Genomic DNA, 19,935 nt, shown 5'->3' with positions numbered 1-19,935 from the left:
ACACATTTAAACTTTATGCCTAGAAACATGGTGAATTTTTTTTTTTCTTTCTGGCTGTTGCCAACATGTTTTGGGGGGCTGACTTATGAAGTGATAAAATTAAATATCCAAAATCCCCTCTGCATAAATCTTTAACTTTAATGTCAACAAATTAAAAAACTTTTGAAACTGGCTTTATCCAATGTTCATATTTCTGTTCTGTAATCTTATGCCAATTAATGCATATTTAATTATATAAGGCCTCTTTTGCATATTTAAACGTTACATTTAAATAAACTTGTTATACAAGTTTGATTTGTCCTGTAAATGGTTTGATATTAATAGTAGTTTTAGCAGCAGCTTGAAATATTACATTTATGCATTGCAAATGTTATGCATTTAGCGGGTGCTTTTATTCAAATACCAAATGCACCACCTTTATTATTAAAATTCTGTACAGTTATTGTCGATTACCAATGCAAAAGTGTCGGTACATCAATGCATCTGTATTTTGGAGGAAACGTTTAGTGCAGGAAAGATCTCAGGAAGCGTTTCTTTCACTCCGAACTCTTCAAGCAGGGCCAGAAAGGTATGCAGAGCCTCCTTCAAACGCAGTTGAGTGTGTCTTAGTGGATCGGACACAAAGCCTTCCTGTGTGTGATGGACTGAGGAGGCTTTTTTATACAGGAGAAAAACTCCCTCACACACACAGAATGTGTAAAGACCGAAATGTCATCAGTGTTCACTCAAGTGTGCATGCATTTGTGTGTGCGCTTGCGTGCATCATGTCCTAGTGTGTGTGTGTGTGCAAACCAGATGCTGCTTTCCTGTTCAGATCCCATTATCAGATGGTTCTGTAACCTGATTATTCAGCAACTGCGCCTAATTCGTCAGTCTCGTACAGAGCTCGGCAAAAGTCTCCATTATCTGATGATATTTGTATAAATTGGTGAAATTTTGAATCAAAGAGAATATCGATGCACTGCTTGACATATAATGGCTGTGTTCCAAAACATAGTGTGCTTCCTTGCGGCATAGGCAGCATCCTAACTGAAATGGAGCCTCATTAGTAACTGCTTTGGAACATTCTACTTAGGCAGCGAAAAGCATTAAAAATATATATTATTACAAATACTTGATGCATTTATATGTATGTTTAGAGGAACTTTGTTGTCTTTTGTTGAACATACCATAACGATAGATAGATAAACGAAGATAACGCTTTGTCCGTCATTGGACTTTTTGCATAAAACATATGCGATAAAGCAGGCCCAGGTAGAGGGAAGTCTTTGAATGCATGGCAGCTTGATGCTGACAGATATGAGTGAGATGTTCGCAGGATAGTTTCTGCTGTAAATCAGCAGGGTGGCACGTCTTGCAGTGCTGCAAGGCTTTTATGACGCCCATAAAAACAGATGCGAAGGTATGTTTCCCACATACGTTAATGGATCGTCAGACAGTGTGCAAGTTTGTGAACGCTCATCCCTTTATAATCAGATATGGTCACAAAATAAGTCGGCCTAGACACTGATGCTTCACATGTAAATGACTGCTGTAGGTGCCACTGACAGCCTCTTCAATGGTCCTGCGGTGGCAGTTTGGAGCCCCTTCATGTTAAAAAAAAAAGTTATAGCCATGTTTGCAAGTCGTTTTGCTGCAGAAATCACTGCTGTGTGATAGAAATCTGATCATGTGTTACTAGAGTATTCTGATCAGCAGAATGTGTAAAGACCGAAATGTCATCAGTGTTCACTCAAGTGTGCATGCATTTGTGTGTGCGCTTGCGTGCATCATGTCCTAGTGTGTGTGTGTGTGCAAACCAGATGCTGCTTTCCTGTTCAGATCCCATTATCAGATGGTTCTGTAACCTGATTATTCAGCAACTGCGCCTAATTCGTCAGTCTCGTACAGAGCTCGGCAAAAGTCTCCATTATCTGATGATATTTGTATAAATTGGTGAAATTTTGAATCAAAGAGAATATCGATGCACTGCTTGACATATAATGGCTGTGTTCCAAAACATAGTGTGCTTCCTTGCGGCATAGGCAGCATCCTAACTGAAATGGAGCCTCATTAGTAACTGCTTTGGAACATTCTACTTAGGCAGCGAAAAGCATTAAAAATATATATTATTACAAATACTTGATGCATTTATATGTATGTTTAGAGGAACTTTGTTGTCTTTTGTTGAACATACCATAACGATAGATAGATAAACGAAGATAACGCTTTGTCCGTCATTGGACTTTTTGCATAAAACATATGCGATAAAGCAGGCCCAGGTAGAGGGAAGTCTTTGAATGCATGGCAGCTTGATGCTGACAGATATGAGTGAGATGTTCGCAGGATAGTTTCTGCTGTAAATCAGCAGGGTGGCACGTCTTGCAGTGCTGCAAGGCTTTTATGACGCCCATTATTATTTAAAAATGAGCTAAAATAATAATAAAATAAATGGGAATGCATAATAATAGTAGTAATAATATTTTTTATTGTATAACATTTTTAAATATTAAAAATAATAATAATTATTAAAAATGATAGTTGTTTTTTTTATTATTATTTCATATATATGCTGTTCAAAAGTTTTTGAATGAAGTCTCTTCTGCTCACTAAGGCTGCATTTTATTTGCTAAAAATAAATATTAAAAATAACTTTTATATTTTAATATATTTTCAAGTTTCATTTATTTCTGTGATGCGCAGCTGAATTTTCAGCATCATTCCTCCAGTCTTCAGTGTCACATGATCCTTCAGAAATCATTCTAATATGCTGATTTGCTGCTCAAGAAACATTTCTTCTTATTTCTTATCAATGTTGAAAACAGTTGTGCTGCTTCATATTTTTATGGGAACAGCAATAAATATTTTGGGGGGGATTCTTTGATGAATCATTGAAATCTTTTGTGACTAAATAAAGGTCTTTACTTTCACTTTTGATCATTTTAATGCATCCTTGCTGAAAAAAACTTATTCATTTCTTTCATTCATTCATAAATTAATAAATCTATCTTACTGCCTCCAAACTTCTGAACAATGGTATATGAAATAATATTATTATTATTTTTTATTATTTTTTATTTGTTTTTATGTTTATTTTTTACCATGTTGTTTGACAGGTGCATTAAAAATGTAATAAGTATATCCATCTGCCTAACTTTTTTCTTTCTCTTCGCTCAGGTGAAGCCCAGCCCTCTGTCCTCAGAGTGGAACGGGAAATCGGAGAACTGTGTGTTAAACATCAACTCCTCCATCTACGACGAGATCCAGCAGGAGATGAAGAGGGCCAAAGTGTCCCAGGCCATGTTCGCCAAGGTCGCCGCCTCGAAGAGCCAGGTACGGCCCGCCCCGACCGACCTCCGACTTCGACTTTCACTAGCCTGTCACACTCAAAGCGCTCGTCCGGTTGACAAAACATTGTCAAACATTTCTGTGTACTGTCTACAGAAAGCTCAGATAGCGAGATAAAAGCGTAAAAGGAGAGCTTTGTTAAGCCTCGCAGGTAGCACAGCGCCGTAATGACTTGCGCCACTTTATTGTGGGTTTGCGAACAGCAGACAGTGTTGCAACATAAAACAAATGTGTTTATATAATTCAGCTGTGCAACGACCACACCGTTATCTCACATAGCGAACAGTCTTCTGCTGAATACAGGCCTCTGTGAGAGACATTACCGTCTGTTTTAGCCTATTAAAACTAATTAAAGAAACGCAAGGCGAGACCTATTATTAAAGGTTTCACATATCTATGTGCACACTTAAAGATTTTCACTATTACATCTGATGGGGGGGAAAACGCGAATAAAAGCCCTAAATGATCTAGAAATATCAGCAGGTTTTTGCTGATTGCACTGATTACGGTGCCAGATACTTTTGTTTCACCAAATTACAGTTTGATGCACAAACCACTGTTTTTGTCGAAGGGAGTTCAAAGCCGAGAAGGGTGGAGGAGAGAAAAGACAAATCGGGGCATTTATTCGCGTAAGATTCTTCTGAGAGAAAAGAGCCCCCTCTCTGCCTGAGCCTGTGTGCTCCATTCATGGCTGGTGTGAATGTGAATTGAGCAGCAGATAAGAACTGTGCTAATTACGCAGCTGAAAAAGGGGCCTGGGAGAGCACTTATCTCCGGCTCCATCTCGTAATGTGCGCTCCCCGGGCAGCTGGTACCCCCTCCTTCCCGTTCCCAGCCCCCCTCCGCGGGGCCCACGGGGGCCGCCGGCTGAATGTCCGGCCGGTCCCGGCGCCGAGCGATCATAGTTACGAAACGGCCACTGCGGTGTCGTAATTAGCGGTGGGGAAACTCTTTTCCAATTGAGGCTTGACGATTGAAGAATCGTAGAGGGAAGTCGGCTGGTATCGACAGTGATTACTGCACATTTTCACTGTGATCGGTCAGTGTGATCGCATTTTGGGTGCTTATAATGAAGAATAGTGATCATTCTTGTCTGAAAATACACATTTAGTCATTTTACGAGGCCACAGGCCAAAGCTACATTTCTGATTATCATCAATGTTGAAAACCGTTGTGCTGCTTTATATTTTTGTGGATACCATAATCAAATCTTTTAATTATTTGATGAATAGAAAATTCAAAAGAACAGCATTTATTTGAAATAGAAACTTTTGTAGCATTATATATGTCTTTACTGTCATCAATTTAATGCATCCTTTTTTAATTAATTTCATGTAAAAAAAAATGTCTTACTGACTTTTGAATAATAGTGTATGAAATGCATATATAATTTTTTTAAATGATAATAATAATATTTTTCCTATAGTTTATAACAGGCCAAAGCAATATACGAATGATGTCTTTTGTCTTGTCTCTTGTCTTTTTAGAATGTCAAAGAAAAAAATTATGAAATGCATTCTGATTGAAGTACAATTTATGATTTCGGAACTAAGTAGGATGACAAACTGGGTAACACATTACAGTAAGTTCCTGTTAGTTAATGCATTAACTAAAACTCAAAGTTTTACCACAACCTGCCGAAATATAAGTTTGGCTTAATTTGAAGAAATTATGACAGAAATGTATTGTAGAGTAGAATGTACTTCTAAAAGTAATAACAACAATAATATAGTTATTAAAACACTATTTGTTGAGGAATATCACACAATCATAGAAAATGTTATTTGATTACATTTTTTAAAGATCAATGACATTTTTAAAGTTGTATGGATTCATGTGATTATCACCGCTTTTGTTTTATTTGAATTTGTATAAAAAAATTAAACTGAAAACATAATTTGGGAAAAAATTAAATTGAATTTGGGGGGAAAAAACAGATTGCATAATTTCATTTGATTACATTTAAAATATCAGTTAAATCAATAAAGTTTTATGCGCTCATTTAATTACCACAGTTTTAAATAATACATTTGTATTAAATCAAATCAAAAACTGAAACCGAAAACACAGAATTTGGGAAAAAAATAAAACTGATTTTGGGAAAAATAAACCAGATTTCATAATTTCATTTGATTGATAATTGCAATTGGTTTACATTTTAAAAGACAATAATATAATATAATATAATAGAATAGAAAGTAAATAAATAAACAAACAAAACTGAATAGATTTTATAGGGCCCTAATGTTAGCTTATGCACATTAAATAATATTAACAGATACAACTTTTGATTTTATGATTAATAAATGTATTTTTCACAATTAGTTCAAATATAGTTAACTAATGTTAGTAAATGGACTGTGTTTGTGTCTGTCCCTCTCGCCCCCTGCCTGGCTGAAGGACCTCGGGGTCCTGGATGGCGTGTGGTGGGAGGCGTTTTGCCGTATGGTTATCTTCCGTGGCGTGTCGGATTAATTGGCACGTCCATCAGTGCAGGAATCCTCATCCGTAGCGGAGGTAGACTGCAGCAGCACTGGCCGCAGCACATGCTAGAGATCTGGCACAGGCCACGGGTTTGGCTTCCGCAGCCATGGGGCTCCAGACTCGGCCCAGCTCTGCCCTCAACAAGAGCCACGCAGCGCTCGTCCCCTGGGCTTTCAAAGCCGTTAACAGTAGTTTGAGGGGGTTAAAGAGAACCGTCGCATGTGTGTGTGAGTGTGTGTACCTGCTTACTCATGTGGCCGCGTGTACGGCTGTGGTGTAAATGAGTGTGTGTGTGTGTGTGCTGTTTATTGGGGGATGGGCACTGGATCTGCGCCATGTCGTCCCCCTCTCTGGGCACACATCCATACAGGACGTGAGTGCCAGGCTTTATCTATTTGGTGGCACTTTCATATTCCGAGTAGCATTTCAATTAATTTCTCCTCCTGCACCACAGAAAAACCACCGTTTCTGCAGCTTGTAAACTGAAAAAGAAACATAAAAACAGTTTATTTGTGCGTTCTCGTTGACGTCGAGTGCAGAGTTCGTGAAATCGTGACATTTTGGAGGTGAAACGCAAGCCGTTGAGGTTCCTAATGGCAAATTTCCTTCCTTCCCTCCTTCAGTGCAGGAAATTTTCGCCTGTCCAATTGTAGGTTTTATTTGAAGTATCATCCATATGGCACAATTTATGAACGTAAGTTTAAGGTCAACATGAAGTGCTGTTCATAACTGATTTTCTTACATAATCTAGTGATTTTTTTTAAGGAGTTAAGATAAGGTAAGGCTGCATTCCTTTGCCCAAAAATACAGTAAAATCAGTAATATTGTGAAATATTATTACAGTTTAAAATAGTTGCTTTCTATTAGAATATGTTTTAAAATGTAATTTATTCCTGTGATCAAAGTTGAATTTTCAGCAGCATTACTCCAGTCTTCAGTGTCACATGATCCTTCAGAAATCATTCTGATATGTTGATTTGCTGCTCAAGAAACATTTCTTCCTATTATTATTATTACCAATGTTGAGATCAGCTTAATATTTTTGTTGAAACCATGATACATTTTTTCAGGATTTATTGATGAATAGAAATATTAGAAATTTTGAAATATTTTGTCACATTATAAATGGCTTTACTGTCATTTTTGATAAAATTATTCTGTCATTGCTGAATAAAACTATAATAGTTATTATTTTAAAAATATCTTACTGACTCCGAACTTTGGAATATTAATGTATATCAAGTAAAATGTTAAATAGATAATTTTTTTATTCTAATAATATATTAGAATAAAAATTTTTTTGATATAATTATTAGTAAAAAAATATTAAGAATTTAATCATTAATTTAATCGTGGACATTTCAGAATAGAACCAGGGATATGGAGGGAGCAGAAAAAATAAATAAAGGATGAAATAGAGAACGTTTATAGTTTTACAGTTTAATTTAACGATTAAAAATGAGAAAATACATACAAATATTAACAAATATTTTGGAATAACATGCACTGATGAATCATTCACAATAATACCAGGAACATGTAATATTACATAAAAAGGTTCAGTTTTGATTTCATGTCGAGTAGATTTAGAGGTTTGTTAAATTCCCTAATTTTGAATATGAGCAATAGTGAAAGTGACGTATGACTGAGCAAACACCACTAATACAGACATGACAGCGCTGAACTGGCATTCACAGAGCTCTTCTGGGGCTGAGAGAATAGAGAGAAGAAGGGCATTATGGGAGTTGTGCTGACACCCTCTGATGGTGACTACAATCACGGCCCCTGTTGTCAGATGACAAGCCCTTTAGAACCCAGAGCCATTCCCTCAGAGTGACCTGTCTCTCTCTCTCTCTCTGTGTGTCTGTATGTCTCTCTCTCGCTCCTGGAAGAGGCTGTGGTAATTAGCAGGGCTCTAATGAGACAGAATGTCAGTGATCTGCCGCAGTACAGGGGGCAGGCGATAGGCCGGTGTGTGTAAAGCAGGGGGGTAGAGGAGGCTGTGCCATCTGTCACTGAGCGCCTGGCTCGCTGCTCTCTAGGGGGGAACAGTGGGTCTGCAAAAAGTGAGAGAGAGAGAGAGAGAGAGAGAGAGAGGTATTTAAAAATGTGCAGGATAGACTGTATATCAATACAAAATTGCAGTTGTGATTTCAACTGGTGGTTGACCGATTTAGTTATATTCCGAGTAGTATTTCAATTAATTTCTCCTCCTGCACCACAGAAAAACCACCGTTTTTGCAGCTTGTAAACTAGAAAAGAAACACATAAACTGTTTATTCGCTGTTGTTGACATTCAATGCAGAGTTCAATGTGAAATCGTGAGGTTTTGGAGGTGAAACGCAAGCTGTTGAGGTTCCTAGTGGTGAATTTCCTTCCTTCCCTCCTTCAGTGCAGGATATATGTGACCCTGGAGCACAAAACCAGTCATAAGTTGCACAGGTATAGCCTATTTGTTGCAATAGACAACAATACTGTACATTGTATGGGTCAAAAGTAGCTATTTTTTCATCTTGTATGTCAAAAATCATTAGGATATTAAATAAAGATCATGTGCCATGAAGATATTTCGTAAAATTCCTGCTGTAAATATATCAAAACTTAACAAAAATAGTTGTATCTCAGCCAAATATTGTCCTATCCTAACAAACCATACATCAATGGAAAGCATATTTATTAATTTTTCAGATGATATCAATTTTAAAAAATTGCCCCTTGTGACTGGTTTTGTGGTCCAGGGTCACATATCGTCTATTTGCAGATAAGCAGCTGTTTTGAGGCTGTTTTATTGGTTGATTTAACAGTTTTAGTATATCCCAATTGTAAAAACTTTGCAGCCTTGACAACATAATAAACCCAGCATTTAGTAAACATTCTAATCATAGCATTTCAAATTTAAAAAAATATATATTTTAGGAAATTTTAATTGATTTTTTTTTTGATTTTTTTTGTTGCTTTTTTCCAGTTGTATAATTCTTTTTACTGTCTTCCATTTCCCAGTTTCCAATGAAATATTTATAAAATATTAGCATTCTACACATACTGTATATATATATATAATATTATTTTATATTTATTTATTTATTTATTTATTTTTACGGACGCTACATTCATTCAAACATTTACACTTGTAATTAACCACTATACATCGACCTGGTTCACACTAGAGAATAACTATGGCCACTTTAAAATGTTCTGTTTTCAAATATAGTGTAAAATAAGTGTTTTTTTAATTTTTAACATGCAGTCTGAACAACAGCATCAGTCTTTCTCTTCCAGGAAAACAGACCAGCAATATTGATGACATCACCTTGCACTCAGGGGTGTCGTTCAGATTTATGTCTAGTAAAATTGAGATTGAGTCCTTCCCTCCCCCTGAGAACACCTGCGTCTGACTAGCAAGTAGGCTGTGATGTAAACTATAGTCTATTGGCTATTCATTTCATCAGCTCTGTTTGAGCTGTTGCTGTGGGCGGGGCCTAAATCACATTTATTTGGCCTGTAATTCCAGGGCAGGTCTAGATGCATCGTCTGCAGCTGCGTGTCTGCATTTACTTTCATTAAGGCATGAGAACCCAAAGCCAGATGCAAATGAAATTACGCTTCTATGGAAGTTCGGTCCTCCCTCTTCCTGTTCCGACGGCCCCTATAATTTCACAGAGAATATATATATTTTCATTATCGTGCTTCATTTTGAAGAGTTGTTTGTTTACGGTTATGAATTCGCTGCCTCCCAGGGGCGTGTGCGAGGCAGATGGGAGCGGCGGGCCTGTGAGAGCGGAAATAGGGCCATGACTGTTTATTAATTGATTTATTTATTTATCTGGCTGCCTGGTTATTAGGTTGCCTGGGAAACAGCTGCAGTTCCCCTGTATTATTAAAGACACAATATTCGTGAACCAGAGACCCAGATGTCTGGGAAATTAATTCTGCGTATGATTTATCGCAGCGTGCGCTTCCAAACGAAGCTTTTTCCTTGTCATTTAACGCGTTCGTTGACCGTCTTCTGGTTCTCTGGCTTGTTCTCCATCTGTCTGCTCTCTCTCTCTCTCTCTCCTCGACACGTAAGGTAGCGTTAGAGGTGGCCCGATTTCTAGCGCTCTCCTCTGTCAGACCACACAGGGCTTGTTCTGAGGCCCATTCTCGCTAATCTGATCAGGCAGGCAAATACGCCGGGAAAAGCGGCTTTAATGATCCCCCTAATTACCTCAAGTCAATACCAACTGTATTATTAGACTCCGGGAAAATATTCCATTAGGGTCCCCCCCGTGGGACTCCCCGCACGTAGCGATGTCACGCGCCGCGCGCCCCCATGCTTGTAATTAATTTTATTTACACACGCAGGAATGCACAAGGTCGCACCTGCAGCCCGGAGCCGCCTCGCCCGGCCCCCGACTCGCCCGCTTAATCAGATCTGTCATAATTACCATTCTGCATGCTTCTGACACACGCTGCGAAATATTTCAATTTAACTGCAGCCAATGGCTGCGGCAGACGCCGCTCTGCTCACCGCTCGCCCACGGCGTACAGAGGCGGCCCGGACCTGCTCTGTGCTTTCCCTTCTTTGCTCTCTTCCTTCTGGTTTTTTGCAACTTTTTGGACATTAGTGACCAGATAAATTGGTCCATTTGTTCCATTATTGCATGCTTGGTTTCTTTTACTCACCCTCACGTTGTTCTGCATGACTTTCGTGCAAGCGTGCAAAACAAAAAGTGCATTTTTGATGGACATACAGGCCTTTCTTTTGTATATAGCTTATTGGAAAAAGTCAAACAATACAATGAAATTATTGTAAAATGATCAGAAGTTATCCATGTACTTCATTCAGAATATTCTGAAGTAGAGTATTCTATTTTGTTTTAAAAAACGGTCATATATATTATTAATATATATTATATTAAATATATATTTCTAGATATACTTACATAATAAATATTGTATTCATTGTTTTTTTATATATATATATATATATATATACTACCCAAAAAAAATGACAGTCTGTCCCTGCGCAATAAAACAATTAATCAAACATCCTCAAATGCTTCAAAAGCCTCTGTTCTGAAGTAGAGTATTCTATTTTGTTTTTAAAAACGTTCATATATATTATTAATATATATTATATTAAATATATATTTCTAGATATACTTGCATAATAAATATTGTATTCATTGTTTTTTTACATATATACACTACCCAAAAAAATGACAGTCTGTCCCTGCGCAATAAAACAATTCATCATACATCCTCAAATGCTTCAAAAGCCTCTGTCATAAAAGTTAACAACTTGATATATTTTTGCCGTTTTAAAGCAAACTTGTGCTAATTAAGAGTGCTGTTGGAGCTGACATGTACAATTTGCAGGTTTTATGCTGTTTTAATCTATAATTCAATAAGATCAGGCATGATTTATCTGCTTAATTACTCTCTGATATTAGCAATTAAACTCCAGCTTTGAATTAAATCTCAATCACACGCTTATAATTGATGGACTAGCGTTTTCTCATAGGTTGCTTGTGTGTCGAGGGCTCCTTGCAGGCTCTTTGTTTGAATTATGTTGCGATCAACCTACTTACACTTTGTGTTGGGCTTGTTTTTTTGTTTTCCTTCAGGTCTCTTGAAAAAGTTAACCTAGTTACAGGCCACCAGATCTGCTTTATCCTCGCAGAATTTTGTAGAAAAAGTTGTTGACATTGTATCAAGGTGTAAGTATTTATAGTTGTTTCTGGGCAGTTGTTCGTGAGTTAAGTTTACGTTGGTGGCCATTTCTTACTACATCAGAGCAGGTATTGCAGACTTGCACAATTTAAAAAAAAAAAGTTTTTTTGAGATAATATCAAGCAAATGTGATTTGCAATCAAATACAGCTAGATCTTTTTAACTAATTTTTTTGTTCACTATCCTTTAATCATCTGCTGAAAAGCATTTCTAATGTTTTATCGACTTTAGCAATTTACTTAAAGTGCAAAATATGTACAATGAAATTTTATTTTCTAATGCAATGCACTTCTGAAATGCAGCTCAAGCATCCAAATCCTTTTTGGGGCCAAAGTGTATTATAACTTCTAGAAAGCTCACAAGGAACATATTAACGGCGTCATGCATGTCGTTAAAGCAGGTTTTCGGCACAACCCTTTTGTCTCTGCTTAGAGATCTCAGATAGATAGATAGACAAACAGACAGCCATTATTGATCCCCAAGGAGAATTTTTCATAAAAACAGCGCTATACATTTACATGTTGCGATCAAACAAGACAAGACCGAACACATCGCTCTATAGCATTAAATACGTGGTGAGAAATATGAACGTGCAACACCGTAAATGCTCTGAATAACTTCTTGCTTGAGTAAGTTTGTTCTCTACTCTTCTCCTACGATTAGTTTTGGTTAAATACGGCCCCATATATAGGAAATATAAAATCTAAAATAAAATTACGTATATAAATAATTCCTTTGTTTTTAATTATTTATTGAAATTAAATTTAAATAGAATATCAAAACAAAAATGGTCAACTGTGTGCGCATATTTATGCATTGTGTGTGTGTGTGTGTTTAAATTAATAAAATTAAATTAAATAAAAAAAAAGTTACAATTCAGATATATTTGTACAGTACAGATTATGTCTCTGTTTTTAGTTATTTATTTAAAATAAATACTTCTTAAATACTTATTGTTTTTTTCCTATTTTTTGTTTAAAAAATATAAATAAAACATTTTATAAGTTATTTATATTTGATAAATTAAAATTGCATTTTTTTTTTCTCTTACCGTTTTTTTTCTTTTTCTTTTTCTATTTTATTGGTGGTATCTAGTGTAAATTCATCTGCTCCAATGCTGTTTAATGCTATTACCCTCACCAAGAGGTACAAAATCATTTTTGGTACCAGATAAAATGTGATTGTTATTTAGGTAAGATATTGTCGCTTAAATCGCTTAAAGTTTGTTTTAGTTTGTAACTTTAAAGTAGCTTCCTACTTTTCATTATGGGTAGTTTATACCGTAGCAAGTACGTTTCTCAATAACCTTGCCCGATACTTATCTCCAACACTATTTTCTCGAAGGTATTTGCTTGACGATCATAGCTAACCAAGTACACACTTTTAGTGCGTAGTAGAAGTATACAAACTGGGATGCGGCCCAGTGATGCTGGGGAGCTGTTGGCCGATTCGGGACCGGTGGCGACATCGAGGTCCAAGTGATTTGAGACGGGTATCGTCTCAGGAGTCTGAAGCCTGGCCGAACAGGATGAGCGGAGGGGACGATAAGAAGCAAATGAGATAATAAAAAGGTGTTGATGGTGCCATGTGACAGTGATGTGGAAAACCGCAACTGTCTGGGGCTTCTGAACTCAATCCCAAGGTTATTAATGTGTCCGCTGGCATCTGGGTCCAGGCGAGGGACATAAACACCACGCTGTTCTCTCACAGTAGCGTCCTGTGCTTGTCTCATTGGCAGCTTGTGACCGCTCGGCCCTCACACGCATAGACACACCGTATCCTGCTTAGTTGAGTGAATCTTATGCATGAATTCAGCCATTGTGCGCCAGAGAAATATTTTTATCAGAATGTACCACTGCTATTTATACCCCGAACACAATGGAGGCTCTGGTGGGCTGCCTGGACCCTCTCTTCACGTACCACTTGACCTGTCCACCCGTCCATGGCCTTTATGGACGTTTGGGTGACATAATCTTAAAGTTGAGCTGTAAATGGGTGAAGCTCACACAAAATCTGTCAAGAACATTTTAAGGTCACCTGAAAATAATTATGATGAAAAAGTTAATTAAATTGGTCTTAAAATAAATTGTTTAATTTAATTTAATTTATTTTTTTATTAAGTTTGTCCTTAAATTTGGGTTAATGATTTTTATTTTATTTTATTTTAAATAAAAAAAATAACGTTTTTTTTAATCTGAAATGTGACTGTAAATTTGGCTTAAATAAAATTGGTCTTAAATTTCTATTTTATTTTAGATATAAGATTTTATCGTTTAATTTTTAGTGTGAAATGTGACCTTATTTATTTGTTTCTTTGTTTATTGGCAATTCACACAGTACCCATAAAAATAGTAATAAATTAAAAACACAATATTCTTATATATTTCTCATCTAGAGCTTCAAAGGTGATTGTAAGAATTTCTCAATCTGTGCTCAGTTTTGCCAAGATACCAAAATCAGAAGATCTCAATATGAGCTCAGATATTTCTCATTTAATTCACTTCACATTTTCATAGCTCTTTACTCTTACTGTATGTCAACTATTGACTGATTAGTCATTTTTATTTCTCATAATGATTTTAAAAGGAACTTTAAAACAAAGTTGATGCCTAATGAAGCAACTGGGAACTAATGAAGCGCAAACTCTGAACAATTTTTACCATCTCTAGCCAAGCTATAGTCCGTGTTAGTTGTACATGACTAGATTTCCTATCTCCATATTCTCCAAAAATATACATTATCCTTTATAGTGTTTGTCAAATTTAACCAACCAAATCCCAGTAACGTTCCCGTATCCAGGCTGACTCTACTCTGTGCGAGCGCTCACTGTTTATGGTAAGACAATTGGACGCAATGCAATTGGACAAATACAAGCACTTTTTCAGGTCTTCAAGGCCCAGAGAGCATTACACTGTCAGTGTGGCTGCCCAATGCAAAGTGTTTATTGTTGTGTTTTTGTTCTATAATGCAACAGCATTAATGCTAATACCTCTGACTTTTTTCGGTTTGGTTGCATGTTGATTTTTATTTTTTATTTTTGTGGCTCGTTCTTTGGCTCAGTGGGATTTGTTTGGCGTTTTATCCACAGATGTTTGATTGAGGATTATTTTACGATAGTGCGCTTAATGGCTGCGATAAGGTGTGTGCGTGTTTGAAGCGCGTCGGGCTACAGACATCACAGCAGGAACCGGGACTCAAATCCCCACGTGTGCAAATAAAGCAAAATGCGACAATAAACATGGCAGAGGAACAAGGTGAGCTGTGATGAGCCTCTCTCACTCGCTCGCTCTCTGGGGTTTTACATGGCGTTTGGGAGGAGCAAGAACATGGGACAACAGAAATGCTGAGTTATCTTTGCCATACAGCGCTCTGGTGTGGCTCTGGCTCCTGCTCCGTGTGTGTGTGTGCTGGGTAATCCTGTGGAAATGAAAGGTGCTGCCACACACTGGCCTGGAGATTACGGCATCACGTTTGTAAGTGTGCCAGGACTCGACTGCTGGAACACACACTAGAGCTCCCTTTTCCTCTTTTCTTTTCCTAAAACTAGGATTTGACCACGCTTTATATTAGGAATGGGAATCATAAGGAATTTAATGGTTCCAGTTCCTTAGCCAATCCATTAATGCTTCTTCTAGTACTTTTCAGATAGAAACTCCTCTCTCAAACTAAACAAAATCAATAAAATTTAGCATATATACAGTACATATTTTTGTTTGTTTACTGCATTAGTTATGAAGGTATTGCGTGAGAAGTTATTAAACTTGTTCGTTTGACTTATGAATATTGATTGTGCGATTACGTTCACATAAATGTTTTGTTTTTTTGCGTTGCAGCCATGCATAGTATAACTCAAAATATAATACTTATCTTCTAAACAGTAGGGTAGGGAAGGTGTAATGTTAAAATGGTAACTATACTCTTTATGTAATTTTCCACCCTATGCGATGTATAAGAAAAAAGAAAAATTTTCAATGAATACAAAATGGGGGAAAAATTGTTCAAAGGTTTGAGTCCATTAAGATTTTTAATACTTTTATTCATTACATTAAATCGATCAAAAGTGACAGTTGAGACAAAAGAAAGATTTCTATTTTAAATAAATTCTGTTCTTTTGAACATTGTATTCATGAAAGAATCCTGAAATAAAAAAAATATGCAACAATTTCCACCGATATATTAAGCAGCACAACTGTTTTCAGCATTGATAATAATCAGAAATGTTTCTTGAGCTGCAAATCAGAATGATTTCTGAAGGATCATGTGACACTGCTGCTGAAAATTCAGCTTTGCATCACAGGAATAAATTACATTTTAAAATATATTCACATAGAATGCAGTTATTTTAAACTGTAATAATATTTCACAATTTTTATGAAATTTTTTATCAAATAAATGCAGCTTTGGTGAGCATGAGAGACTTCTGACCAACCCCACACCTTTGAAACCTAGAATACATGACATGAAACATGAAGGTTTTTTCATTTTAACTGGAATTTGTTAAGTCGACTTGTTTCTTTTCACATCTGATGTGTTGTCTTCATGTTCTCCTGCAGGGCTGGCTCTGTGAACTGCTCCGTTGGAAAGAGGACCCATCTCCGGAGAACCGCACGCTCTGGGAGAACCTGTCCATGATCCGCCGGTTCCTCAGTTTGTCCCAATTGGAACGAAAGACAACAGTAAAACTAACATTATAATTGGATATGTGAAAGAATTTTAAAATGGGAAACCTGAGTTTGACATGTAGCAGGTTTATTATTTTATTTTACTCAAACCAATAGAACAAATAAAGCCTAAAAATTATTAAGTCTAAAATTAGTGCAACAATCTCAAATTAATAAACACTTAAAAATATTTTATTTTTGTTTTATTAAAATAATGGACTTCAACCAATAGATCAAATAAATAAATGCACATCATGGCAACAAATATTATTAATGGACGCTTGAGTTCAGATACATTCAGAACTGTTGTAAAATAGCTTATGCGATCGTATACGAAAAAGTATTTTAAGAGTTTGACATGTAGCATATTTGTCTCTCGCCCCTCTCAGACTCATCAACAGCCTTCCTCTCAGCTCCAAGTGCCGCTGCCCCTGCCTCACCCCTCACAGCCTCCTCTATCCCAGCATCCCCTGCAGCAGACGGGACCGCGGCTGCCCCCGCGGCAGCCCTCCACGGCTTCGCCCGCCGAGATCGAGGACGAGAGCCGCTGCAAGAGCCGCCAAGGCAACCGCATCTCCATGGAGGCGCTGGGCATCCTGCAGAGCTTCATTCAGGACGTGGGCCTTTATCCGGACGAGGAGGCCATCCACACGCTCTCGGCACAGCTGGACCTGCCCAAACACACCATCATCAAGTTCTTCCAGAACCAGCGCTTCTACATCAACCACGCCGGCAAGCTGAAAGAGCCGCCCCTGGGCTTCCCCTCCAACAACAACAACAAGGACGAGGGCCTGACGGACTTCAAGGGGGATGAGCTGCTGACCGAGCTGGACGAGAGCGTGCAGACCAACAGCACCATGTTCTCCATTAAAATGGAAGAGCACCTGATGCACGAAACGCACGCCATGAGACAGGCCCAAACTGAGCAGGAGGCCAAAGAGTAACGGACGGCTTTCTTTTGCTTCTGGTGTTATTCTCGTTCACTCTTGTCTGTGTTCCATGAGCGAAACTGTAAGACTTTTTACACGAGATGATTAACTTTCACAGTTTTGTAAAGCGTGGACTATTTCACTGTAAAGACTCGTGCATCATTTCAATAATCTGCACAATGAAACGAAATGTAAAAAGAAAAATCCTAAAGGAATAGTTCACTCCTAAATGAAAATGTTGTTTCCTTTCAAGTGAATGGCGACTTGGGCTGTCAAGCTCCGAAATGCACAAAGGCATCATAAAATATGTTTTATGAAAGTCATTTTATGACAGGGTAATGGTATATATCACAATATGATTTTTTTGTTTTGTTTGTTTGTTTGTTTTTTTGGCTGTAAATACAACTTTTTTGAGAAATTTTTTTTCACTTATTTCATTTTATTATTTTAAATTATTATTTTTTTACTAACCTAATGGACTAAGACCAATAGTACAAATTATTCGTAACAAATATACCATGGTATGAGTAATTCTATATCACATTAAGTGTATAAATATCACAAATTGGTTATCCAAACTGCGTTGATGGCCCCAGTTCTCATTCACTTGCATTATATAGAAAAAGTCACTTTCTGACAGAATTTTCGTGTTTGCGTGAACCATTCCTTTAAGCAAACAGTATGTTGCTGTGGATATTTGCTGACTGCACTTGTTGTCTGTTGTTTTTACACTGATTTTGAGCTACTGATTTAAAAAAAAGGAAAGTCAATGGAGTTTGGTAGACTTTGATGTTTACGTATGTGATGTTAACTGGATTTTTTTAAGGAAAAAAATGCATGACATTGGAGAAGAGGGGTAGTAGACAAAGGCCTTAATGATGAGGTACTGAGTCGAGCACTGCTGGCTAATGAGTTCTCTTTGCGATAGAGAGAGAGAGAGAGAGAGAAAAAGGATGGCTCGGTCTCTGGATTACCAAGATTGAACTGTTTTCCCTCGGTTTACCTGCCCCCTACGACCTGCAGGAAAAGGAAAACGGCTCAATCTTATTTGGTTGGAAGAAATATAAATATATATATAGACATATATTCATTGTAAAAAAGTATACAGTCTTAAAGAAACTATGCCAACAAATGCCTTGTACTATATGGCACTGCCGATGTTAAGATTATTTTGCAAAACTTTGGTCACTGTAAAATCCTGGATTCCCACAGTTTCAAATGTGAATCACAAGCATCGTCTCGCATTATTTATTTTGCGTTCTGATGTCGTTACGTTTGGGGAACGTTTCCGTCACCCGGCGCTCTTCGTTTTACTGATCTTTTTCTATTTATAATTGTAATTTTGATGGGCAGTAAAATCAGAAGTGTCTTAACGTTTTAAATGGAAAATGTGCTTTAACGGTTGCCTAAAAAAGTGCTGTATGTCAAGCAACTCATGCTACGAGCTTCACAATTAATGTTGTATGCAATTTTTACTATCATGCAAATAAGCTTAGGTAAATGACTAACCTTATAGAGACCACCTTAGAGAGAAAAACATATGCAATTTGTGTGAAATCGATGTTTGCAATGTGTCTTCCTTTGGTTAACGATCCAATTCAAAGCTATTCCTGTATAAATATGATGTATAAAAAAAGTGGTTCTTTTTTATGAGTTTATTGCAATGAGAACACCAGTTATTTTGTTACGACTGACTGTTTTATAAGTGTTTCTCGGTTTCTTTATGCAGAAATGTTCTAACTAGGAGTGGTTACTGATTGTTAATGACACAATTAAACTGTTTGTATTGTACTCCGAATCTTTGCATTAATGTGCATTCGAGAATATTCCAGTCAGACGAGCGCTTCTTCTGCGAGGAACCAACACCCGGGCGGAAGGCAGGATGAAGTCGTATTAGAAGCGTGTTTAAGGGTAAATAGACGGCAGGTGTTAAGGCCCTGTTAATGAGCTGATCTGCGGGGATTGGAGGTGTAAAGCTGTGAAGGTGCTTTGACTTCCCTACGAACTCCAGGTGAAGCTCTGAGACAGTATGGAAATCTGTCTCGCCCATATGGAGGTAAATCATCGGTGACCTCTGTGATCACGGGTTGCCTGAAAACATCACTGTGGTGTTTGCAGGCGTTTTTTTAGAGATGATGGAAGATGCTAAATATCCTACTTTGTTGCTTTTGACTTCAGGATGAGGGTAAGTTTAAATGGAAATAGCTCTAAAAACAATTCAACGTACAGCACAGTAAATGACTTGTTTTGCTTTTCTTAGAAACTCTGTATATGCATATACATGTGGCAGGAGATGAAGGCGAGTAACTATGTACATAACTGTAATATATGAAACACGGTAAATACACAATTTTGCAGTTGTGCGAGTTGTTTGCTAAACTGAGCACAACCGTTCGTTGTCGAACTCACAGCAGTTCATTATTATTGCAAGTGGGGAAATAACTTTTTTTCTTTTAAAGTATGTGAAGTTAAATATTTAAATGTGTACTGTACACTAGCAGGTATCAAATTTCATGAAAATGTTAAATAAAATTCCTTACACCATAGAGGCCCTCGACTGAAATGTGTTCCAGTGACAGACAAGCTTCTCCTGTTTGTATTTTAGATCATAAAATGTCAACTTTGAAATGAATCTGATAAGATCACTTGAACGTTCTTAATATATTATATATTTTTTCACTACAAACCCTAAAAACCAATTAATGTTTTGATTTCAGAACATCGCACCACATTAAAATGTATAATAATAGCAAAAACAAATCTGCGAAACAAACACTACTATGTCGTACTATATCAAACAATAATACAAATTTTTTTTT

The 19,935-nt window shown here is 37.1% G+C and overlaps 1 protein-coding gene across 1 annotated transcript in view; it reads left to right on the top strand.

The window, feature by feature from the left end:
- LOC107575200 (DNA-binding protein SATB1-like) overlaps positions 1-17,466 on the top strand; it is a 19,349-nt gene extending 1,883 nt beyond the window's left edge. The window contains exons 2-4 of the mRNA XM_016261618.1: positions 3,157-3,312; positions 16,080-16,202; positions 16,505-17,466. Of these exons, the coding sequence (XP_016117104.1) occupies positions 3,157-3,312; positions 16,080-16,202; positions 16,505-17,131 (906 nt within the window). The 3' untranslated portion in view covers positions 17,132-17,466. The remainder of the gene's footprint in view (positions 1-3,156; positions 3,313-16,079; positions 16,203-16,504) is intronic.
- Positions 17,467-19,935: the final 2,469 nt, after the last annotated feature.

Source organism: Sinocyclocheilus grahami, unplaced genomic scaffold (assembly GCF_001515645.1).
Source record: "Sinocyclocheilus grahami isolate Dianchi unplaced genomic scaffold, SAMN03320097.WGS_v1.1 scaffold2506.1, whole genome shotgun sequence".
NCBI lineage: Eukaryota > Metazoa > Chordata > Actinopteri > Cypriniformes > Cyprinidae > Sinocyclocheilus > Sinocyclocheilus grahami.
The sequence above is the reverse complement of the archived record's forward strand: the minus strand, read 5'-3'. Positions and strand labels throughout refer to the sequence as shown.